Source organism: Puma concolor, chromosome B1, assembly GCF_028749965.1.
Source record: "Puma concolor isolate L17-30 chromosome B1, mPumCon1.1.hap2, whole genome shotgun sequence".
Taxonomy (NCBI): domain Eukaryota; kingdom Metazoa; phylum Chordata; class Mammalia; order Carnivora; family Felidae; genus Puma; species Puma concolor.
In genome coordinates this window covers 189,660-209,457 of record NC_141670.1, presented here as the reverse complement: position 1 = coordinate 209,457, position 19,798 = coordinate 189,660, and the positions used below count along the sequence as shown (strand labels likewise).

Sequence of the window (19,798 nt, the reverse complement as noted above, 5' to 3'; positions counted from 1 at the left end):
CTCAACGTCATTCATCATCAAGGAAGTACAAATCAAAACCACAAGGAGATGCCACCTCACACCTGTCAGAATGGCTGAAATTAACAACTCATGAAACAACAGGCGCAGGTGCAGGTGCTGGCACAGAGGTGGAGAAACGGGAACCCTTTTGCATCATTGGAAGGAATGCCAACTGTCAGCTACTGTGGAAAACCCTATGGAGGCTCCTCAAAAAAGTTAAAAAATAGAGCCACCCTACAACCCAGCAGTTGCACTACTAGGTATTCAAACAGTACAAAAGTGCTGATTCTAAGGGGAACATGCACCCCAATGTTTATAGCTGCACTGTCAAGAATAGCCAAATTATGGAAAGAGCTCAAAGGTCCATCGACTGATGAGCGGATAAAAGAGAAGTTGGTGTGTACACACACACACACACAGACACGCTGGAATACTACTCGGCAATCAAAAGGAATGAAATCTTGCCATTTGGAACAACGTGGATGGAACTAGAGTGTATTATGCTAAGCGAAATAAGTCATCAGAGAAACACAAACATCATATAATTTCACTCATATGCGGAATTTATGAAACCAAACAGGTATGCCTAGGGACAGGAAATAAAAGATAAAAACAGAGAGGGAAGCAAACCATAAGAGAATCTTTTTAAAGTTTATTTATTTTTGACAGGGAGAGAGAGAGACAGAGCATGGGTGGGGGGAGGGGTAGAGAGAGGGAGACACAGAATCTGAAGCAGGCTCCAGGCTCTGCTGACAGCACAGAGCCCGATGCGGGGCTCGAACTGACGGACCGTGAGATCATGACCTGAGCCGAAGTCAGACGCTCAATGACTGAGCCACCCAGGCGCCCCTAGAGAATCTTAAATAAAGAGAACAAACTGAGGATGAATGGAGGGATGTGGGTGGGGGGTTGGGCTAGATGGGTGACAGGCATTCAGGAGGGCACTTGTGTTGAGCACTGGGTGTTGTATGTAAGTGCTGAATCACTAAATTCTGTTCCTGAAACCTGTACTGCACTATACGTTAACTAACTTGAATCTAGATAATCATGTAAAAAAAATCATCATCTCTTCTAGTGACAGGCTGTGTACTGTTTGGCAAAACTCGTAGCGCAGAAAGAAGCTATGAAAATCTGATTTTTCTCAACAGCCATGAATCCCCAAATCACTAAATGGGAATGAGTCCCATATTAGTCCTTCCCATAAATACATGTAGAAGTCTGAGATGAGAGAGAGAGAAGGGGGGGGGGGCTTCTCCTCTTTCAGGAGGACAAGGCAGTAACTGGCTCCTACTATTCATTTAGAAATGACTAATATCCCTTTCATATGTGGGAACACTGAGAATCTAATTATCCTGTGCTTTTTGAAGGGTATTACAATGCCTTTCTCAGTTCCCCCACTTTATCGCTTGGGCTTTTGTGTGAATATTTCATATAAACATCCACGAGTTCACTAATTTGGTTTTCTATTTATTTTTTTTTTTAACTTTTTAAAAGTTATTTTGAGGGAGAGAGAGAGAGCATAAGCAGAGGAGGGGCAGAGAAAGGCAGAGAGACAGAGAAAGAGACAGACAGACAGAATCCCGAGCAGGTTCTGCGCCATCAGCCCGAACTGTGAGTCATGACCTGAGCCAAAACCGAGTTGGGCACTTAACTGACTGAGCCACCATGCGCCCCACTAATTTGGTTTTCTATGTAAAGTCTGTTAACCTCCTCCATTAATTTCACTTATAGACCAGAGTTTGCTAAAACCAGAGCCATTGCACTTGTCTCTATTCAAATATATTTTTATTACTTTACTCTATTTAACATAATTATTGTAAATTCCTTTCTTCATGACTCCAATCTAAAAATATGCATGGGTTTTTTGGTCTTGTCTATATTTGTCCTCTACCCCCACCCCCCATCACGTTTCCTTACTTTTTTTCTTGTATACCTGAGATTTTCTTCTTCCTCTTCTTCTCCTCCTCCTCCTTCTCCTTTTTCTCCTTCTTTTTGAAGATTTTACTTTTCAGTAATCTTGATTTCCAACATGGGGCTTGAACTCACAACCCCGAGATCAAGAGTTGCATGCTCCACCGAGTGAGCCGGCAGGGCGCTGCTCTGAGATCTTCTAAAAGGGAGACGCTGGCACTGATGTTGTTTTACATAGAGATGGTGACTATCCCCTTCCTTAGGCAGACAGAATTGGGACACATCACATTTTCCCCATTCGGTAATCGGAATGCACTCTGCCTGTGTTGCCACTTTGATTGGAGTGAATCTGACCTTCATGCCTTCACGTTCATTCTTCTAAAATCACTGCAGATGTCTTCCTGCTGTTGGAAGTAATCTCCCAAAATCATGGGATTGTATTACACCACCTTTCTTGCCAGTCCCGACCTAATAGCCTGTAAAGAAAAGCAGCCCCGTTTGGGGGGACTCTTGCTGATTTCAAGCTGCCACGACAGTCTATGTGCCTATCAGCTTGTTTTTATTCCCTGGTGATGTCTTTCTCCCTGAGACTGTCAGTGTCCATACTAAGCAATTTCTTCAGGTGTGGAAATGTCTGGTGATCTCACCTCCACTAACGAAGGCTTTTACCCGGGTGGAATCTCAGTTCAGGTAATCCTTTCTGGTTCCACAACGTTTTAGACTTTAACAAATACACCTTTTAAGTGAATATTTAATTTCTACTGTTATTCCACCTCTACTCACACCTTATCTGGAAGCAAAAGCCCCAATATTTTGCATGCACAGAATTCAAACTTATTTCTACCAAGCCCAGAAAGGCTCCATCTTTTTTCCTGGAATTTCATTCTCCCACCCCCCTAATTTTCAATTGCCTCAGTAGAAAACCCAGTGTGGATGTGCCAATCATCTCATTGGATTTCCCTAGTCTCATGGATTGTACCTCAAAAACTCCTGTTTAAACAGGTAACATGACAAATCTTCAAAGATCTGTATATTTTAATCAGGTTTTGATGTTGCTTTTTATGGGTAAGACCAATAAAATCTACTCAGTCATGGCAGAAACTGAACTTCTTTTACTCCAAATATTTTTTATTTCTATTTAATTTTTTTTTTAACGTTTATTCATTTGTGAGAGACAGAGCACAAGCGGGGGTGGGGCAGAGAGAGAGGGAGACAGAGAATTCAAAGCAGGCTGCAGGCTTCAGGCTCTGAGTTGTCAGTGGGGCTCGAACTCATGAACCGTGAGATCATGACCTGAGCCGAAGTCGGACGCTTAACCGACTTAGTCACCCAGGCACGCCAAGTATTTTATTGTTTTAAATTTATTTTTGGGAGAGAGAGAGAGAGAGAGAGAGAGAGAGAGCGAGCCTGCACAAGCAGGCGAGGGGTAGAGAGAGGGAGACACAGAATCCGAAGCAATTCCAGGCTCCAAACTGCCAGTGCAGAGCCCAATGTGGGGCTCGAACCCACTAACTGTGAGATCATGACCTGAGCCAAAGTTGGACACTTAACCGACTGAGCCATCCAGGTTACCCCTACTTGAAATATTTTAACGCAAAGAATGCTTCAGTATTTGTATGTATACAACATTTATATGCAAGTTTTAAGAGCAGTATGAATCTTCTGAGGAAAAATCCTCAGCTGACAGTTTGGACTCATACTGAATCCTTCATGCATTCTCACGGGACCCTGGCTAAATTTTCTGCATTTTTTTCTACCAAAAAAATTTTTCTTGGCTGATATGTTTGTATCAAACACTTAGTATGCAGATCCTTAGGCTCCACCTGCCTCTTACACAATACACCAAGAACGAGCACTGCCAGGCTCTGATGGGCATCAGCACACATTCTGTGCCTTGAGCCTCTCCCCTCTCTCTAAGCCCTGGGTTGTCATGTTGATGGCAACATGTGAAACGCCTCAACACCAAAACACACATGCACAGCCAGATTCCCTTTATATGATGACTATATGTGTGTCACCAATTCTGTGTGGTCAGAAAGTATATAGTCATATGATCTGTATACAGTTGTGTGTCCCTGCGTTGTCTGCCTGTGGGGGTGTTGGCCATTATTGTGTCTGTTGAGAGTGTGGTCAGGGTGGAAGGTCTACATGTGATTGTCAGAACATGTTATCAGATTGCGTGTGTGTGTCGAGGGCGTTTTGTTCACCGTGGGATCAGTGCATGCAGGAGGTGAAAAGCAAGGTCTGCCTGGCAACAGTTCAAACCCCGGAGCACCAGCGAGTCCATTACAGGCCCACAGGCCACTGGGGAGCCTGGGAGAAGGGAAAGTAGCATCGTGGCATCAGGCCTGTGAGACTTGTTAGGGCCGTGGTGAAGGAAAAGGCCAGATCCTGACCAGTGTGAAACTGGAATCCAGGGTCTGAATGGTTCAGAGATGGGGAAATCTGTGTGCACCAGTGACGGGGGCTGTGGGTGGCAGAGTTGTTGAGTTCGAACACACCGTTGCGGGGCAGTCATCAAAACATGTAATGGAGGGGCACCTGGGTGGCTCAGTCGAGTGAGCATCTGACTCTTGATTTTGGCTTAGGTCATGATCTCAGTTCGTGAGTTTGAGCCTCACATCGGGCTCTGCACTGACAGCGCAGAGCCTGCTTGGATTTTCTCTCTCCCCCTCTTGTCCCTCCCCTGCTCATGCTCTCTCTCCTTCTCCCTCCCCAAAATAAATAAATATTAACAGTTTTTTTTAACTATTATTTTTCTTCAATCGTTTGGTGGCCTATGATGGCACCTTTTGAGGCAGTGGCAGAGTGATCACACTCATTCTGGAGCTGCGGGTTGGATTCTGAAAAGTGGGAGAGCCAGAATGGAGAGTTCCTTCCAAAGTCAGCTCTCCCAGGTCACGCTCTGTAGTGCCTGGCCAAGAAAGGAAAGGAAACATTACTTGTCCCCATTGCCACCTGAAAACAAGAGCTGCAACGAGAGGCAGATGAGTGTTTACTTGGGATTAAAGATTTGCAGTTTGGGGAGCACCGATTCCAGCAGTAACCAGAAACGTGTCCTATCTGTGGGGTGAAAGCAAGGGCTTTATAGGAGAAAGAGGAAGAGGGGCAATTACATGGCTTGGGTAAAAGAGAAAAAAAAAATTACTCATTGCTACTAACAGGCAGTAACTATGACCAATTCTGGAGAATGTCTCAATGGAAACTTGCCAAGAGTATGTTACTCTGCTGCTTTGGGATGAAGTGTGCAGTGTACCTCTGTGAAGTCGTCCATCTCATCTAACGTGTCACTTACGGTAGATGTTATCTGATTTTTGTCCAAATGATTCGTTCATTGATGGAAGTGTGTATTAACATCCCCCTTCTACTGCATAACTGTCTCTCCCTTGACTTCTGTTCGTATTTGTTTTATATATGTAGGTGCTCCTATGTTGAGTGCAGGAATATTTACAGATGTTATATCCTGTTGTTGAATGGACCCCCTTATTGTTAGGTAATACCCTTCTTTGTTTCAATGGCATTTTAAAATGAAAATTCATACAGGGTTCGGTCACAAACTATCTATATAAGAATCTTTAATTCATCATTACGACCTACATACGTGGTTAACAATATGTAGTAATGACACATCATCTTGTGTTCTATGTTTTTCAGTTAATATTCAAAGACACTTTCTAGTTGAATCCAATCATCATAATTACTATTGCTGCATGAAAAATAGGACCCTGACCAACATAATGGCTTTTTCAGCAAAACTTTGCTTCATATGCAGTTCCAAGAACCAAAAAAAAAAAGTTACAAAATTCTGAATTTAGAACTGCCAGATGATGTCACAATGCTACCCTTCTTACATTTTTATAATAATAGGCTGTTAGGCAGAATTATAAATCAATGTCTAAATTGTGTGTTAAGACTTTCTTGATAAATGTTTTTCCTAGTCAGGGATTTCTAATGCAAAGTCTAACCTTTCATCTGATTTTAGTAATGCCATATATACAGTGTGAGAAACTACATGTTGACTAAGGAATTAAAAACCACTTAGGCTGCCATTCGTTTACTATAATACAGAGTGTGAAGCTTCACTTGCTTATAATAGATTTTCTACTAGTCAAGTTTTTTTCCATGCATGTAACAATGAATAACTTCTCCAGCATTAATTTTTCTGTTATTCTCCTACAGTGACCTCCATCTATAAAGATTTTCCTGTGTAAATTCCCACTTAAAGGAGATTAGATTAGTATTCATACTGGATGTTCTTGTGCTACCTATGACCAGAGACCAGCTAATGTGTCTTCCTCTTTGATTATAAATATAGGGTTCCTCCAAATGTAGTTTACTCATGTTGTGTAAGGAGAAGTTAAAAATGAAGGCATTTCTGTAATGAATATGACCATGGAACTTCCCCCACCTGAGTCCTCTGGCTGGTTTCACATTAGTAATGTGGCTGAAGGCACTTCCATGTTCACTCACTAGAATTAGAGTGAGTTCCATTATGGTCTCTAAGATCAGAGCTTATATCAAAGACTTTTCCACATAGATGACATGTTTATGGTTTCTCTCTAGTGTGTTTTCTCATGTGTTCTAAACCAAGAGCTTTGAACAAAGGCTTTTTCACACAGATGACAATGATATGTCTTCTCACCAGTGTGTTCTCTCATGTTTTCGAAGATTAGAGCCTTGAACAAAGGCTTTTCCACATAGATGACATGTATATGGTTTTTCGCCACTGTGAGTTTTCTCGTGTCTTCTAAGACAAGAGGTATGATCAAAGGCTTTTCCACATAGACGACATGTATATGGTTTTTGTCCAGTGTGAATTTTCTTGTGTTTACTAAGATCAGAGTTTGTAACAAAGGCTTTTCCACACAGATGACATGTATATGGGTCCTCTCCAATGTGAATTCTCTCATGTCTTCTAAGACAAGAGCTTCGAACAAAGGCTTTCCCACATAGATGACATCTATATGGTTTCTCTCCAGTGTGAGTTCTCTCATGTTCTCGAAGATAAGAGTTTTGAACAAAGGATTTTCCACATAGGTGACATGTATATGGTTTCTCACCAGTGTGAGTTTTCTCATGTTTTCTAAGACAAGAGCTTTGAACAAAGGCTTTTCCACACAGATGACATTTATATGGTTTCTCGCCAGTGTGAGTCCTCTCGTGGTCTCGAAGATTAGAGCTTGTAACAAAGGCTTTTCCACATAGATGGCATTTATATGGTTTCTCTCCACTGTGAGTTCTCTCATGTTTTCTAAGACAAGAGCTTTGAACAAAGGCTTTTCCACAATGATGACATGTATATGGTTTCTCTCCACTGTGAGTTCTCTCATGTTCTCGAAGATTAGACCTTGTAACGAAGCCTTTTCCACATAGAGGACATGTGTATGGTTTCTCTCCAGTGTGTGTTCTCTGATGTTGTTTAAGGGAACTACGAACAAAGGCTTTCCCACATAGATGACATTCATAAGGCTTCTCTCCAGTATGAATTCGCTTATGTCTAGTTAAAGATGAAAAATACCTGAAGCGCCTCCCACACTGATTACAAGCAAATGGATTCTCTCCTGTGTGACTTATTTTATGGGTATGAAGGTTGGCGTTTCGGGTGAAGTGTTTTCCACATTCATTACACTTATAGGGTTTGTGTCCAGTGTCAGTTAAGATATGTTGCGTAAGTGTGTAGGTGTGAATGAAAACTTCATACCCACTATATACAGAGAGGTCTTCTGCATGATGTTTCTGCTGTTGGAAAAGAGATGAGAGACTGTTATAGGACTTCTCCCAAACATGTATACACCCAGTTCTCTACCTATGAATTCCAGGCTGGCCATTCAGTGGTAATCTCCAACTAAAACCTTCCCCAGATCACTTACATGCACATGGGGTGTTCATCACTGACATGCACAAACATTTTTACCCTTGGTAGCATCTTTATTGGAGGGCTGAGTGTTTTTGAAGATATCATTATGTGTCATGCCAATAAACCATGGTTATGCAATTATCCATTTCTCAGAACAATTATAGCTTAAATCCAGGCTAATTTCTTCCCCAGATTTAAATTGTGAATCACATTCTGTGAGAAGGTACTTATACTAATTGTTATGTGATTCTACAACTGATGACTTAGGCTCCACCCAGGTCTTTGAACATGAATAGGCAAGGTTCCTCCTCATGACACTTACTATTGTCCAGCAGTTAGGTGGGTCCTTCATGTAGATATCTTGCATAGATATTATTTCTTGCTTGTTATGGCTTTTTTTCATGCCTAATATAATTGAGGAAAAAAAGAAATAAACCTGAGAAACACCTTGAGTAGACTAGGGGAATTAAAGTGTTGACAAGCTCACAAGACCAGGTAAGCACACATGACCAAATAATGTGAAATTGAGGAAAATACTGGTGAATAGACATACATTTTAGAACAGTATCAATTAGAACAAAACTCAATGTTTAAGTTAAAGAAAAATAAAATAATGATGGGCGGTTGCAGAGAATATCAGAGTGGAAATCCTAAAAGAAGGACACTAGAAATCATGACACAGACCACAATGTGAAATTTCACCTCCAACGAGGACAGGAACATTGCTTGCCTGAGGTGAAATGTAAGTACAGGTACATGAAGAGAAACTGATGTGTGAGAAATAATGACACAATGTGAGGAATGCTGTCTCACTGGCCACTCACAGTTTCTGAAGCTGTCGTTCACTCAAGGAAATCTGCACTGACATCAATAAGACCCTGCTTACTCACTAGCCTTCTCACATTGAGCGCATGTCTGCAGCTCACCTGGACTCCAGCCTTGGGGAGGTCCTCTTTCTTCCCTCCACAGCTCCCCTCTTTGCTCCCACGGGGAGATCACATCTGATCTGAAGAAATGACACCCTATATCAATGGAGAATGGTATGTGAATTTGCAGTTCCGTGCTGAGACCAGCACCTGATATACTACTGTACAGGCAGCTGAGGAAGAACGTGAGTGTGGAAGAACAGCCCAGAGGATAACACCTTGAACACTAAAAACATTGATAAAGGCTCTCAGCCTGACACTGCACCCAAAGACAGTATGATCTCTGGTTGCTGATGCTCCTGCCCAAGCTGAGAGAGAGCAGAAGGCTTAGTGTTTACATCCAGAAGGAATTAAATGTTCTCACAAGGGGATTAACACTATTTTCAAGGGAATACAATACACATAAGCTCCACCAGAATATTCTGTGGAGTTTTATGTGGAAAGTGATACAAGATGTTATATTTTCTACCGTGCTCACCATTCCCACACTGCTTAGGACAGAAAAATATTTAGGATGTTTATTTATTCATTCAAAAAATATGCACTGTATTCCCAGCATTGTTCTGGGTCTTGGAGAAAGTGCAGTAGATACACACTTGTGGCCAAGAAGTCTGTATTCAAATTATCATGTAATACACATGATGAAAGTATAGAAAGTTACAAATTCCATCTAGTATTCAGAAATGCTACAAAAAAATATCAGTTAGAGCAGACAGCTGTATTAGAATATGTGGAAGCTCTCCTGGATACAAGGTTAATAAACAAAAAGATGGATAGATGTATGGAAGGATGGATGAATGAACAGATGTGACCGACTCACCCACAGAGACCAGATGACTAATGTTTTCCAGCGTCACATCTCTGTACAGCATTCTCTGGGATGTGTCCATCAGGGCCCACTCTTCCTGGGTAAAGTCTACAGCTACATCTTTGTAGGTCACAGATTCCTAAAATATCAGATATTGTTTCAGTAGGGCCAGGCTGAACAATCCCTAGGGGGCAGCTGTCACATGATAGTGATAGCAGATGGGGGAGCTGTATGTATAGAAAACTGACTCCATTTGTGGTTCAAATCAAATGTTCCTACTGTGCCGATCTGCTTTCTGCCCTTCAGACACATTCAAACGGAAATACACACACAATTACTTTATCATAAAGGAATGTCAATAGGAAATAGCCTGGAAATTTTCCAGTAAGCTGGCAATTTTGATGCCCTGGGTGGCGATTATAACCTAGGTTAAATAGTAAATAGTAGTGAGAAGCACCTGGCTGGCTCAGTTGGAAGAGCATGTGACTCTTGGCCTCAGGGTCATGAGTTTGCACCCCATGCTCACTGTAGAAATTACTAAAAAAAGAAAAAAATATATTTGTGTGTATATGTATATGTATGTGTATACACACACACACACACACACACACACACACGCAGATATACATACACACACACCCACCTATATATATATGTACTGGGAGTTCCAATGAGGTAATGCGCAGTTGCTTCTTTTACAGCAAACACTTCATACGTACAAATGAAGGTATATAAACATTAAAGGTAGACACCTATGAAGCAATGCCCAGCATTCTGCAGGATGAACAACTCTCATGCAGAACTTGAGGTCAGCAAGTCGCACCTCTCATGTTACAAACTCACTTGTTCTTTATAAGGTATCAGGGCAGACAGGTCCTGCGGTCCGGTTAGGGGCTCCTGAGATGGCTCGTCCGAAGGATGGCCCCACAGTGATCTCTCCTGCAGTGAGCTCTCCATTCTTAACAACAATGATGACTGCATCAATCCTCCGTATGGTAATCCTGTTTTTTCTGTTGAAAGGCAATAGAATCCTCTCGATTACTTGTAGCCTCTCTAATCCTTCTAAAATTGCAACAGGATTCTAAATTTGACTCTAGTTTTACCCACATTCTGCCAAATACAGAGTTAATTTTTTGAAAAATACTCCCTAGGCACTGTTTTCAGATTTCCAATTTTAAAAAGTTTAATTGTAACGAGGGAAAATGGGTGAAAAGGGATAAGGGTAGTAAAGAGGATTTAGTCATCCTTGGAAGTTTCCAGATTAGTCAAGTGTATGTTACCAAACCTTTAGTAAGCTTAAAACTGAGGGGAAAAGAAATGATGGCTGATTTCCTCTCTCACACAAAAGTTTCCTGTACTCTCTGGAAAACTGCAGAGCTGACCTGCTCAAAGGCCCGCCTCCTCAGTGGAGCGTAAACTGCTGGTCTTGCTCATCTCTATCACCTGTCACCACGTGCCGAGGTCACTGCAGCCACTACCATGGCCCACGGGTAAATCACCCACCAACCAAGCCCATACACTGCATGAGGAAGGAAAACTCTGCATATTTCTTTTCTGCAAGGACATCCTTAAGGAGCACGAGATGCACTGGTGTAAATGCTGGAAAGGAGACTTCTTCCTGATCCATCCCTGACCAACAAAAAGTATCCGCGCGTCCTGGCAACAATGAACTAGAACCCAGACCCTTGAAAACTGCCTGGATGCACTTAGAAGACTTGGGCCAAGAGAAGCATTCCCAGCCACAGGCAACAGAGGCATCATTCGGAGAAGGATCGCATATCCACCCACATGCAGTTGCATCACCAAGGGTTCCGCCACCACGTCTCTTCCTCCGGATTTCCACTCACAGAGAGTGCAAACCGTATGCAGGAAAAGCTGGGCAAGGAGAGAGAAGCCAAGAGACTCCAGTGTTACCCACAATTCCCAGACCCCCTGGTCACGAATCCCTGATGTGCCTGCATGCAACCCCCCAGCTCCCCCTACAAGAACACGCCACATGCCCTGAGACAATTGCGGGAGCTCTCACTTCTGCTTGGATCAGAAGTGACAAGGCTTTGGCTACTGCTGCTCGTCAATAAGATAGGAATATTCTTTTTTATTTTCATACGAGGCAATGAAAATCATTATTTCTAAGTTAACTGCCAACTTTTTCATAGGGATATTTAATTCCCTCCCTGAACCCCAAACCTAAAAAAAAGTGCCTGACTTAGAAAATGTACAATGCAGAGGTTTTGTTTTATGAGGGAATATATTTGTTCAATCTGACATTTTAGTAAAGTTGTAACTGGAATATTGTCGTATATTAGTCATCACCACAAATGACACCCCAGCATTTCATAAATCGTATATTTAAACATATTGGTAAAGTCTGAATTCTTACCAAAATTTTGTTTGTACTTAAATGTATTTCATGGAAAAATGATATTGTATCACAAACAAAAACAGACATAACTCACCTCCTTACACCTGGAGTCCAAAAAATAAGGAAGACAAATTCAAAGTTTAATAATAGGACTCTCTGCTTGGAAACTTAAGAACATTCACTTAACTAATCCTCAGAATAGATCCTGCTGTTTTCAGTACAGTCACTGTTATGGACCGGATGGCAGTGTCCCCTCCAGCCTCACCCAAGTCCGTATGTCAAAGCCCTAATTCCCCATGTGATGGTACCTGGAGGTGGGGCGTTTTGAGAGGTAATTAGGTTTAGATGAGGTCTTGAGAGGAGGTCCCCGATGAAGGGACTGGAGTAATTCTTAGAGGAACACACCACAGCTCTCTCTCTCTACCAAGTTAGGACCCAGTGAGAAGGCAGGCACATCAAGGATACTGAATCTGCTGACACCTTGGTCTTGGGAGTTCCCAGGCTCCAGAACTGTGAAAAACAAATGTCGGTTGTTTAAGCCACCTATGTGTGCTATTTTATTATTGCAGCCCAGAATGACATGGACACATGACACAGTTTCAGGAAACTTTAGCAAGATGAGGAAAGTACATGGCTAAGGAATGATACAGCTAGGATTTCAGTTGTGTTCTGTTTCCCAAACTCAGATTTCTAAACATGGTCCTCTTAAGTGGTATAGCCCCCTGCCAGGTCTTACCAGGAATGCCCTGTCGGATGAAGAACCGGAGATCCCTCCAGCAATCAGAGCCTCTCCCTTTCCAGCTCATCCACTGACACCACTTAAAGTCTATCAGCCCCTAATTCCATCCCTTTTATTGCCCACCTCAATCCCCATGCACTCTTTTCTGCATGCATGCAGGACAGAAAAAAAAAAAAAAAAGCAACTTTATTCCAACTGCATACACGGGACCTATCCCAATGCCTGGTTACATGGCTCGTGCTCAATAACATCTGAGACAAAAAAGCATATTTTGTTAGTTCCGCCTTCTTACCTCCCTTATACGTCCATTTCTTCCACCCACTTACCGACCAACACCCTGTGACAGACAACAGTCATGGATTTCTCAAAACCTAAAAATTCGTATAAATAGTTTTCTTCACCCCAACAACTAATGTTCTGACATTGCCTGGGTGTCCAAGGATTCAGTTCATTCTGACACCATCTTCCTGGAGTCAGCATCAGATCCCACAAGTTCAAAGTCTTACCCCATGAGACTTCCTCTACTTCAGATGCCAACCATAAATGTAGTGCCCAGACTGCCCACATTTTCTGCCGAGAGCATTGTGGATTCAAGGGTTCCCACAATCCCTCAAATTAGGCTTGGCAATTTTCTAGAATGACTCCTAGAATTTAGGAAAACACTTTACTCAGTTTTACTGGTTTATTACAAGGATGAACAGTCAGATGAAGAGGTACACGGGGTGAGGTTCAGAAGGGTCCCCAGGGTAGGATCCATCAGTCTCCATGGAGGTGGGCAGGATTACCCTCCAGCAGATGGAAGCTCTCACCAGCCTGGAGGTTGGTCTCCAGTGTTCAAGAGTGATTCTAGAGCTCAACCTCCAGCAACCACTCCCCTCTCCAGAGGTTGCTGGGTGGGGCTAATATCACTTACAAGCACAAATTTCATTCCTAACACTCTCCAGCTTTAACTTCTTCCCTGCTTTCTCACTGGCCTTACAAGTAGGACCTTTAGACCTGCCATCGTCTTCAGAAATCCACTAGCCTGCCTCCCCGTCCAGTCCACCCAACTCACCTGACTGTAGTTTGCTCTCAGTCCCTGGGACACAAATGGTTTGGCTTCTTTCAGCAATTTTACACAAGTTCTGTTACCAGGGGAGGGGGGAAAGTCTCTAATAGTGCTCCTGCCTACCTCCATGGGGAGTCCTAAGGCTTTGCTCAAATAAGTTTTTAGGAAACTGACTAAAACATCTGTATTTTCTACAAGTTTTCCTAAAAGATATATCCTTTGAGATTCTGTACACAAAGTTTTCTTGTTTTTTAAAAATTTCTTTAAATGATCTCTTCTAAATGAGCCCTTAAACAACGCAGGATCTGACCACGTATCCTTTTTACTCTCTAATAGAGCTCCACTCTCTGTGTGGCACAAGCCTGGTCCACAGTCTCCTACCGCAGACACTCCTTTCTGATGAGCAGAAGCCCTCATTGGCTCAAGGATGGTGCAGTGTGATGAGGCTGGCAAGACAGGAACGTGTCAGAGAACCAGGGAAACGAGAACCTGATTACCTTAAATTCCGCTGTAAAAATAATGCTCCCTTTTGAGAGTTACTATAGGTTCACTTTTATATTTGATACAAACACATTAAGAAGAAAAAAGGGACAAACTGTTCTTTTGGGAACCAAATGCCTATGCCTGAAATGAAAATACATTGCCTGAGTTTTCTTCACAAGTAATTTATTCTTTTATATATGAAGACAGATCCTAAGACGTATATACTGTTTCGTATTATTCAAAAATAGTTGAAACACATCCTATGTATGGGAAAATGAACATTGGAGGTATAATTTATTCATGGAACCTATCACATTTTGTGCGTGTAGAGCATGGCAGTCGGTAGGATGTCAACTAAATCTGACTTGGAGAAGAGGAAGGGTCTGCTCTAGGATCTCATTTGCTTGCCTGGAGATGAAGAGGAGGGGGCTGCTGAAGGCGGTGGCCTGGGCCCAGAAGAATATAGAACCTCTTCTCCTCCAGGTCTTAACTACAGGCAGGCACACTTTGTTGTATTGTGCTTTACAGATACTGCTTTTTACAAAGGTGTGTGGCAACGCCATGTTGATCGGTGCCATTTTTCCAAGGGCAATTGCTCACATTATCTCTGTGTCACATTTTGGGAATTCTCACAATATTTAAAACATTTTCATTATCATATTTGTTACTGTGGTCTGTGCTCAGTGATCTTTGATGTTACTATTGCAATTGTTTTGGGGTGCCACGAGCTGTGCCCATAGGTGTGGGCTACCTTAATCAGTAAGTGTTGCGTGTATTCTGACTGCTCCACCTACCAGCTGTCCCTCTTCTCCTCTCCTTGGACCTCTTTTCCATGAGACAGCCGTACACCGGCCTCCTAAGTGTTCAAGGCCTGTCACGTTAAATCAAGAGCTAGAAATGAATGAGCTTCGTGAGAAAGGCATGCTGAAAGCAGAGACAGGCTGAAAGCTAGGTGTCTTGTGCCAAAAGGTCAGCCAAGCTGTGAATGCAAAGGAAGAGTCCTTGAAGGAAATTAAAAGTGCAAGTCCAGTGGACACATGGGTGATAAGAATGTGAAGTGAGGGGAGCCTGGGTGGCTCAGTCGGGTAAGCGTCCGACTTCGGCTCAGGTCACGATCTCACGGTTCATGGGATCCGGCCCCGTGTCGGGCTCTGTGCTGACAGCTCAGAGTCTGGAGCCTGCTTAGGATTTTGTGTGTGTGTCTCTCTCTCTGCCCCTCCTCTGCTCGTGCTCTGTCTCTATCTCAAAAATAAATACACATTAAAAAAAAGAAAGTGAACTGAAACAGACCTATTGTAGATATGGAGAAGGTTTGTGTGGTCTGTAGAGAAGGTCACCATTCCCTTAAGCCAAAGCCTAATCCAGAGCAAGGCCCTGACTCTCTTCAATTAATTCTCTGAAGGATGAGGGAGGTGAAGAAACTTCAGAAAAACACCTGATGTGAGCAGAGGATGGTTGGTGGGAGTAAGGAAAAGAAGTCGCCTCCATAACATAAACTGCAAGGTGAGGCAGCGAGTGCTGATACAGAAGCTGCAGCCAGTTATCCAGAGGATCTGGCTGAGACAATTCATGCTGGTGGGTGCACTGACCAACAGCTTTTAAGTTGGATAATCTACTGGAAGCCTTCTGTCAGAAGAAGATGCCATCCAGGACTTTCATAGCCAGAGAGAAGTCAGTGGCTGGTTTCAAACTGCAAAGGACAGACTGACTTTCTTGTTAGGAGCTAAGGCGGCTGGTGACTAAGTTGAAGCCAATGCCCATGTACCATCCTGAAAATCCTGGGGCCCTTAAGAATTATACTAAGTCTACCCTGGCTGAGCTCCATCAACAGACAAGAAAGGCTGGATGATAGCGCATCTCTTTACAACGTAGTTTGCTGAGTATTTAAGCCCACTGTTGAGACCTACTGCTCAGAAAAAAAATCCTTTTCAAAATATCACTGCTCATTGACAATGCATTTGGTCACCCAAGAGCTCTGATGGAAATGGACAATAAGATTACTGTAGTTTTCATGCCTGCTAACACGACATCCATTCTGCAGAATGGCAGGGGCACTGGGGTCAGACATATGGATTCAAGACCCAGAATGTTGATAAATTATACAGGAATAAAAACTTACAAAGATCTCTATAAGAAAAAAAATCCAAAAACAGAAGAGTTTCCCCTCTTTAACTTGTAGGCACACTTTTTTTTTTTTGTTAATGTGTATTTATTTGTGAAAGAGAGAGAAAGAGAGAGGGCGGGCAGGGAGAGAGGGAGACACAGAATTGGAAGAGGCTCCAGGCTCTGAGCGGTCAGCACACAGCCCAACATGGGGTTTGAACCCGCAGACTGTGAGATCATGACCTGAGCTGAAGTCAGACACTTAACTGGCTTAGCCACCCAGGGGCCCCAAGGCACAGTTGTAAATATGGCATAGTTGAATAAATCCTGAAAATATTTGTTGTTAGAAAACAAAAGTTGTTTTAAAAACATGTGTTCAGAGAATGTAGTTCTGAGAAAGTAGAGAAATGATAGTGGCAATCATTCATGAGGAGATCAGAGGAAGAGTCATACAGAGAAAAACAGACAAGTGCAAATGCCCGAGGTGGGACAAGCCAAACAGGACTGTGAATTAGCAAGCGGGTGTAGGCACTGGGATAGAGAGTCACAGTAACACCCCTTGGGTGACAGGTAAAAGGTAAGTTTTAATATTTATTAAGTATCATTTGTTTTGTGCTGTTTTCGTCACTGGCAAAAAGTATTAGAATCAGTTTGTGTAATTTTTAGGAAACAAAAGACAATATGGAAGCTTGTTTTGAAAGGAAAATGGATAGAAGCATTAATATACAATTACTGAGACAGAGCTCCTTATATGCCTGGTTGGCATTTATCCCAATACAATGATACCTGAGGCAGTGTGGAGAAGGCAGGCACTAATCTTAAAGTTAAAAGACTGAGATACTTAAATTGGGTCTGATAGTTGGCTTCCTAGTGCTGGTTCCTTCTATCCCTTTTATTATTATTATTATTATTACTATTTAATGGTTTGTTTATTTTGAGAGAGAGAGAGTGGGACCAGGGTAAGGGCAGAGACACAGAATCCAAAGCAGGCTCCAGGGTCCAAGCTGTCAGCACAGAGCCCAACATGGGGCTCATACTCTCGAACCATGAGATCTTGACCTGAATCAAAGTGGCATGCTCACTTGACTGAGCCACCCAGGAGCCCGTGGTTCCTTCTGCCCTTTAACTTAGCAGTGCAAGATAATTAATGTTTATCAGACAGAACATGAGCAGCGTTCAACCTGGAAAACAATAAGAGAATATCAAATCCCTAGGCTCTGCCCTGTTGATATATGATTCCCAAAGATTTCTCAGGATATCCTAGTTCTTATGTTGCAATGTTTTATTCATCTTTGATACGTACAGGGCTTCTAATGGAAAAGGCAAGCTTCCTTGATGGAAGCTCAAAATGACTGAGAGACAGCTGCTATGTCCAGGTGTCAGGAAGAGGCAGAGTGGCTCAAGGTTTCAATACAGGAGTGGTGGGTCATTTGAAGTTCTGACATCCTATTTTTGTCTCAGTTATGCAGTGGAGTGTTAACATTCAGTCACAGGACAATGGTCATTCAGGTGAGAGAGGAGATGCTATCTTCAACCTATCAGGTTCAGTCATCCTTTTGAGTCTTTGAAGATCACCAATGTGATTTGTCATGTGTTGAGTCAGCTGACATCACTCATCATTGTTCTCCGTGCCATTAAAGCATCAATAATCCCCAGGCCTGACCAGCTACTACATTTCAGCAAACGCTACCAGTGGTTTGTGTGTGTATGCTCTGTAGCCATGTGTTCAGAGCTCTTTCTTCAGAGAGTTTTGATAACATGCAGATTCACACATGAAAAAGCCAATGCAGAAGTCAAAATTCACATAGTTATGTGAAATAATTTTTTTAAATGGTTGTAACATTTATTTATTTTTGAGAGACAGAGTGAGAGTGGGGGAGGGGCAGAGAGAGAGGGAGACAGAATTGGAAGCAGGCTCCAGGCTCTGAGCTGTCAGCAGAGCCTGATGCGGGACTTGAACTTGTGAACCACGAGATCATGACCTGATCCAAAGTCACACACTCAACCAACTGAGCTACCCAGGTGCCCTGTGAAATAATTTGTAACCTTAATGAAAAGTGGTTTAAGAATATTTCCATTATAATAAACAATACTTATTCATGTAGGGTGGAATTTTCTCCTGGAAAAAAAGGGACACAAGATAACAGAGACTCAAAGACATTGTGTACACAGTTTGCTTTACTCAAGATACCTACCTTATGGGCTCAGCTTCTCATAGGGATATGTGTTCCACATAGACCCAAGAAAACTCACTCCATCTAATGTGGAGACTCTCAAGTACATATGTAAACACCTAAACATTGAAGATTTGACGGAGAAGGTGGTTTGCAGGCTGGATGGGTTACAGACAGAATTCTATCACTGGACTCCTAGGTAAGCAGAGAGGGATAAAGAAAAGCGAACAGAGAGTACAACTGTCAAGGCCACTTAGCCACCAATGGTGTAAAGTCCTGGCTGCTTAATCAGAGTCCACTTCCCAGCAGGTCTGAGTGGAGTAAGCTGAGCTCAGGGGAATGGAGATTTGGAGACTTGGAGGAGCACTGGGTCCCCTTTTTTAAGGAACTCCATAGTGGTTACTGTTCTGTTACCTAAAAGAAATATATCTTCCAAATTCTGAATTGATTTGAGTTCAAATACTAATATTAAATCAACTTAAAATTGTTTTGAGAAAGAGGGCACCTGGGTGGCTCAGTTGGTTAAGCATCTGACTTCGGGTCAGGTCATGATCTCATGTTTCCTGAGGTTAAGCCCCAAGTTGGGCTCTCTGATGTCAGCATGGAGCCTGCTTCGCATCCTGTCTTTCTTTCTCTCTGTCCCTCCCCTGTGGCTCACTCTCAAAAATAAACATTAAAACAATTAAAAAAAAAGTTTTAAGAAAGCCAGAAGAGTGTCTTCTCTTGTAAATAATCTTTGAGAAGTTATGCAGCATGAGTGGTTGGGATCAGGTATTGCCAAATTCCAACCAGGATCACACTTTCCAAAGGAAATATAAAAAAGAGATGTTAACGCTTTCATGTTAAACTTTCATGTTAAAGTTTATGAAGTGTACATTGGGGCATGTGGGGGGGCTCAGTGGTTTGAGCATCCAAGTCCTGATTTCTTGGCTCAGATCATGATCTCACAGTTCATGATGAGTTCGAGACCCATATTGGGTTCTGTGCTGACATAGCAGAGCCTGCGTGGGATTCTGTTTCCCTCTCTCTGCTCATGCTCTCTCTCAAAATAAATAAATAAAAACTTTAAAAAGGTATAAATGAAGCTACTGAAATTTGAAAATCTAATTTCCTTACTCATTTTTAATGCTTATGGTGTGAAACCTAGTAATAGAAAACCTCTCTAAAATGGAGTGGGCAGATGTGGCAGGGAAAACTTTCACACCCTAGAACACACAGTCAATTGCAGACCCAACAGGAAGAGGGACTGGACCCTTCCGGGACTTGGCCTTGCACGTGGATACTACTCAACAAGTCCAGCAGGAGGAACAGACATTTTCCTCAGCCCCCAGAACAACAGTTCAGCCAGTGAGAAGCCACCACACTTCAAACTCTGTTTACTCCAATG

At 42.5% G+C, this 19,798-nt stretch overlaps 1 protein-coding gene across 3 annotated transcripts in view; it reads right to left on the bottom strand.

Annotated features, from left to right (window-relative positions):
* Positions 1–1,763: 1,763 nt before the first annotated feature.
* LOC112869958 (zinc finger protein 705F-like) overlaps positions 1,764–19,798 on the bottom strand; it is a 55,019-nt gene continuing 36,984 nt past the window's right edge. The window contains exons 2-10 of one of the 3 annotated variants that reach the window (XM_086703004.1): positions 18,433–18,606; positions 12,173–12,374; positions 11,291–11,377; positions 10,346–10,512; positions 9,515–9,641; positions 8,695–8,790; positions 8,085–8,173; positions 6,554–7,647; positions 1,764–4,825 (exon numbers count right to left, since the gene is read on the bottom strand). In XM_086703004.1, coding sequence (XP_086559130.1) covers positions 4,810–4,825; positions 6,554–7,647; positions 8,085–8,173; positions 8,695–8,790; positions 9,515–9,641; positions 10,346–10,483 — 1,560 coding nt within the window. In that variant the 5' untranslated portion in view covers positions 10,484–10,512; positions 11,291–11,377; positions 12,173–12,374; positions 18,433–18,606 and the 3' untranslated portion in view covers positions 1,764–4,809. Of the gene's footprint in view, positions 4,826–4,889; positions 6,095–6,553; positions 7,648–8,084; positions 8,174–8,694; positions 8,791–9,514; positions 9,642–10,345; positions 10,513–11,290; positions 11,378–12,172; positions 12,375–18,432; positions 18,607–19,798 lie in introns of those variants that run through there. The other 2 variants (XM_086703005.1, XR_015249867.1) reach the window with 2 other exon arrangements.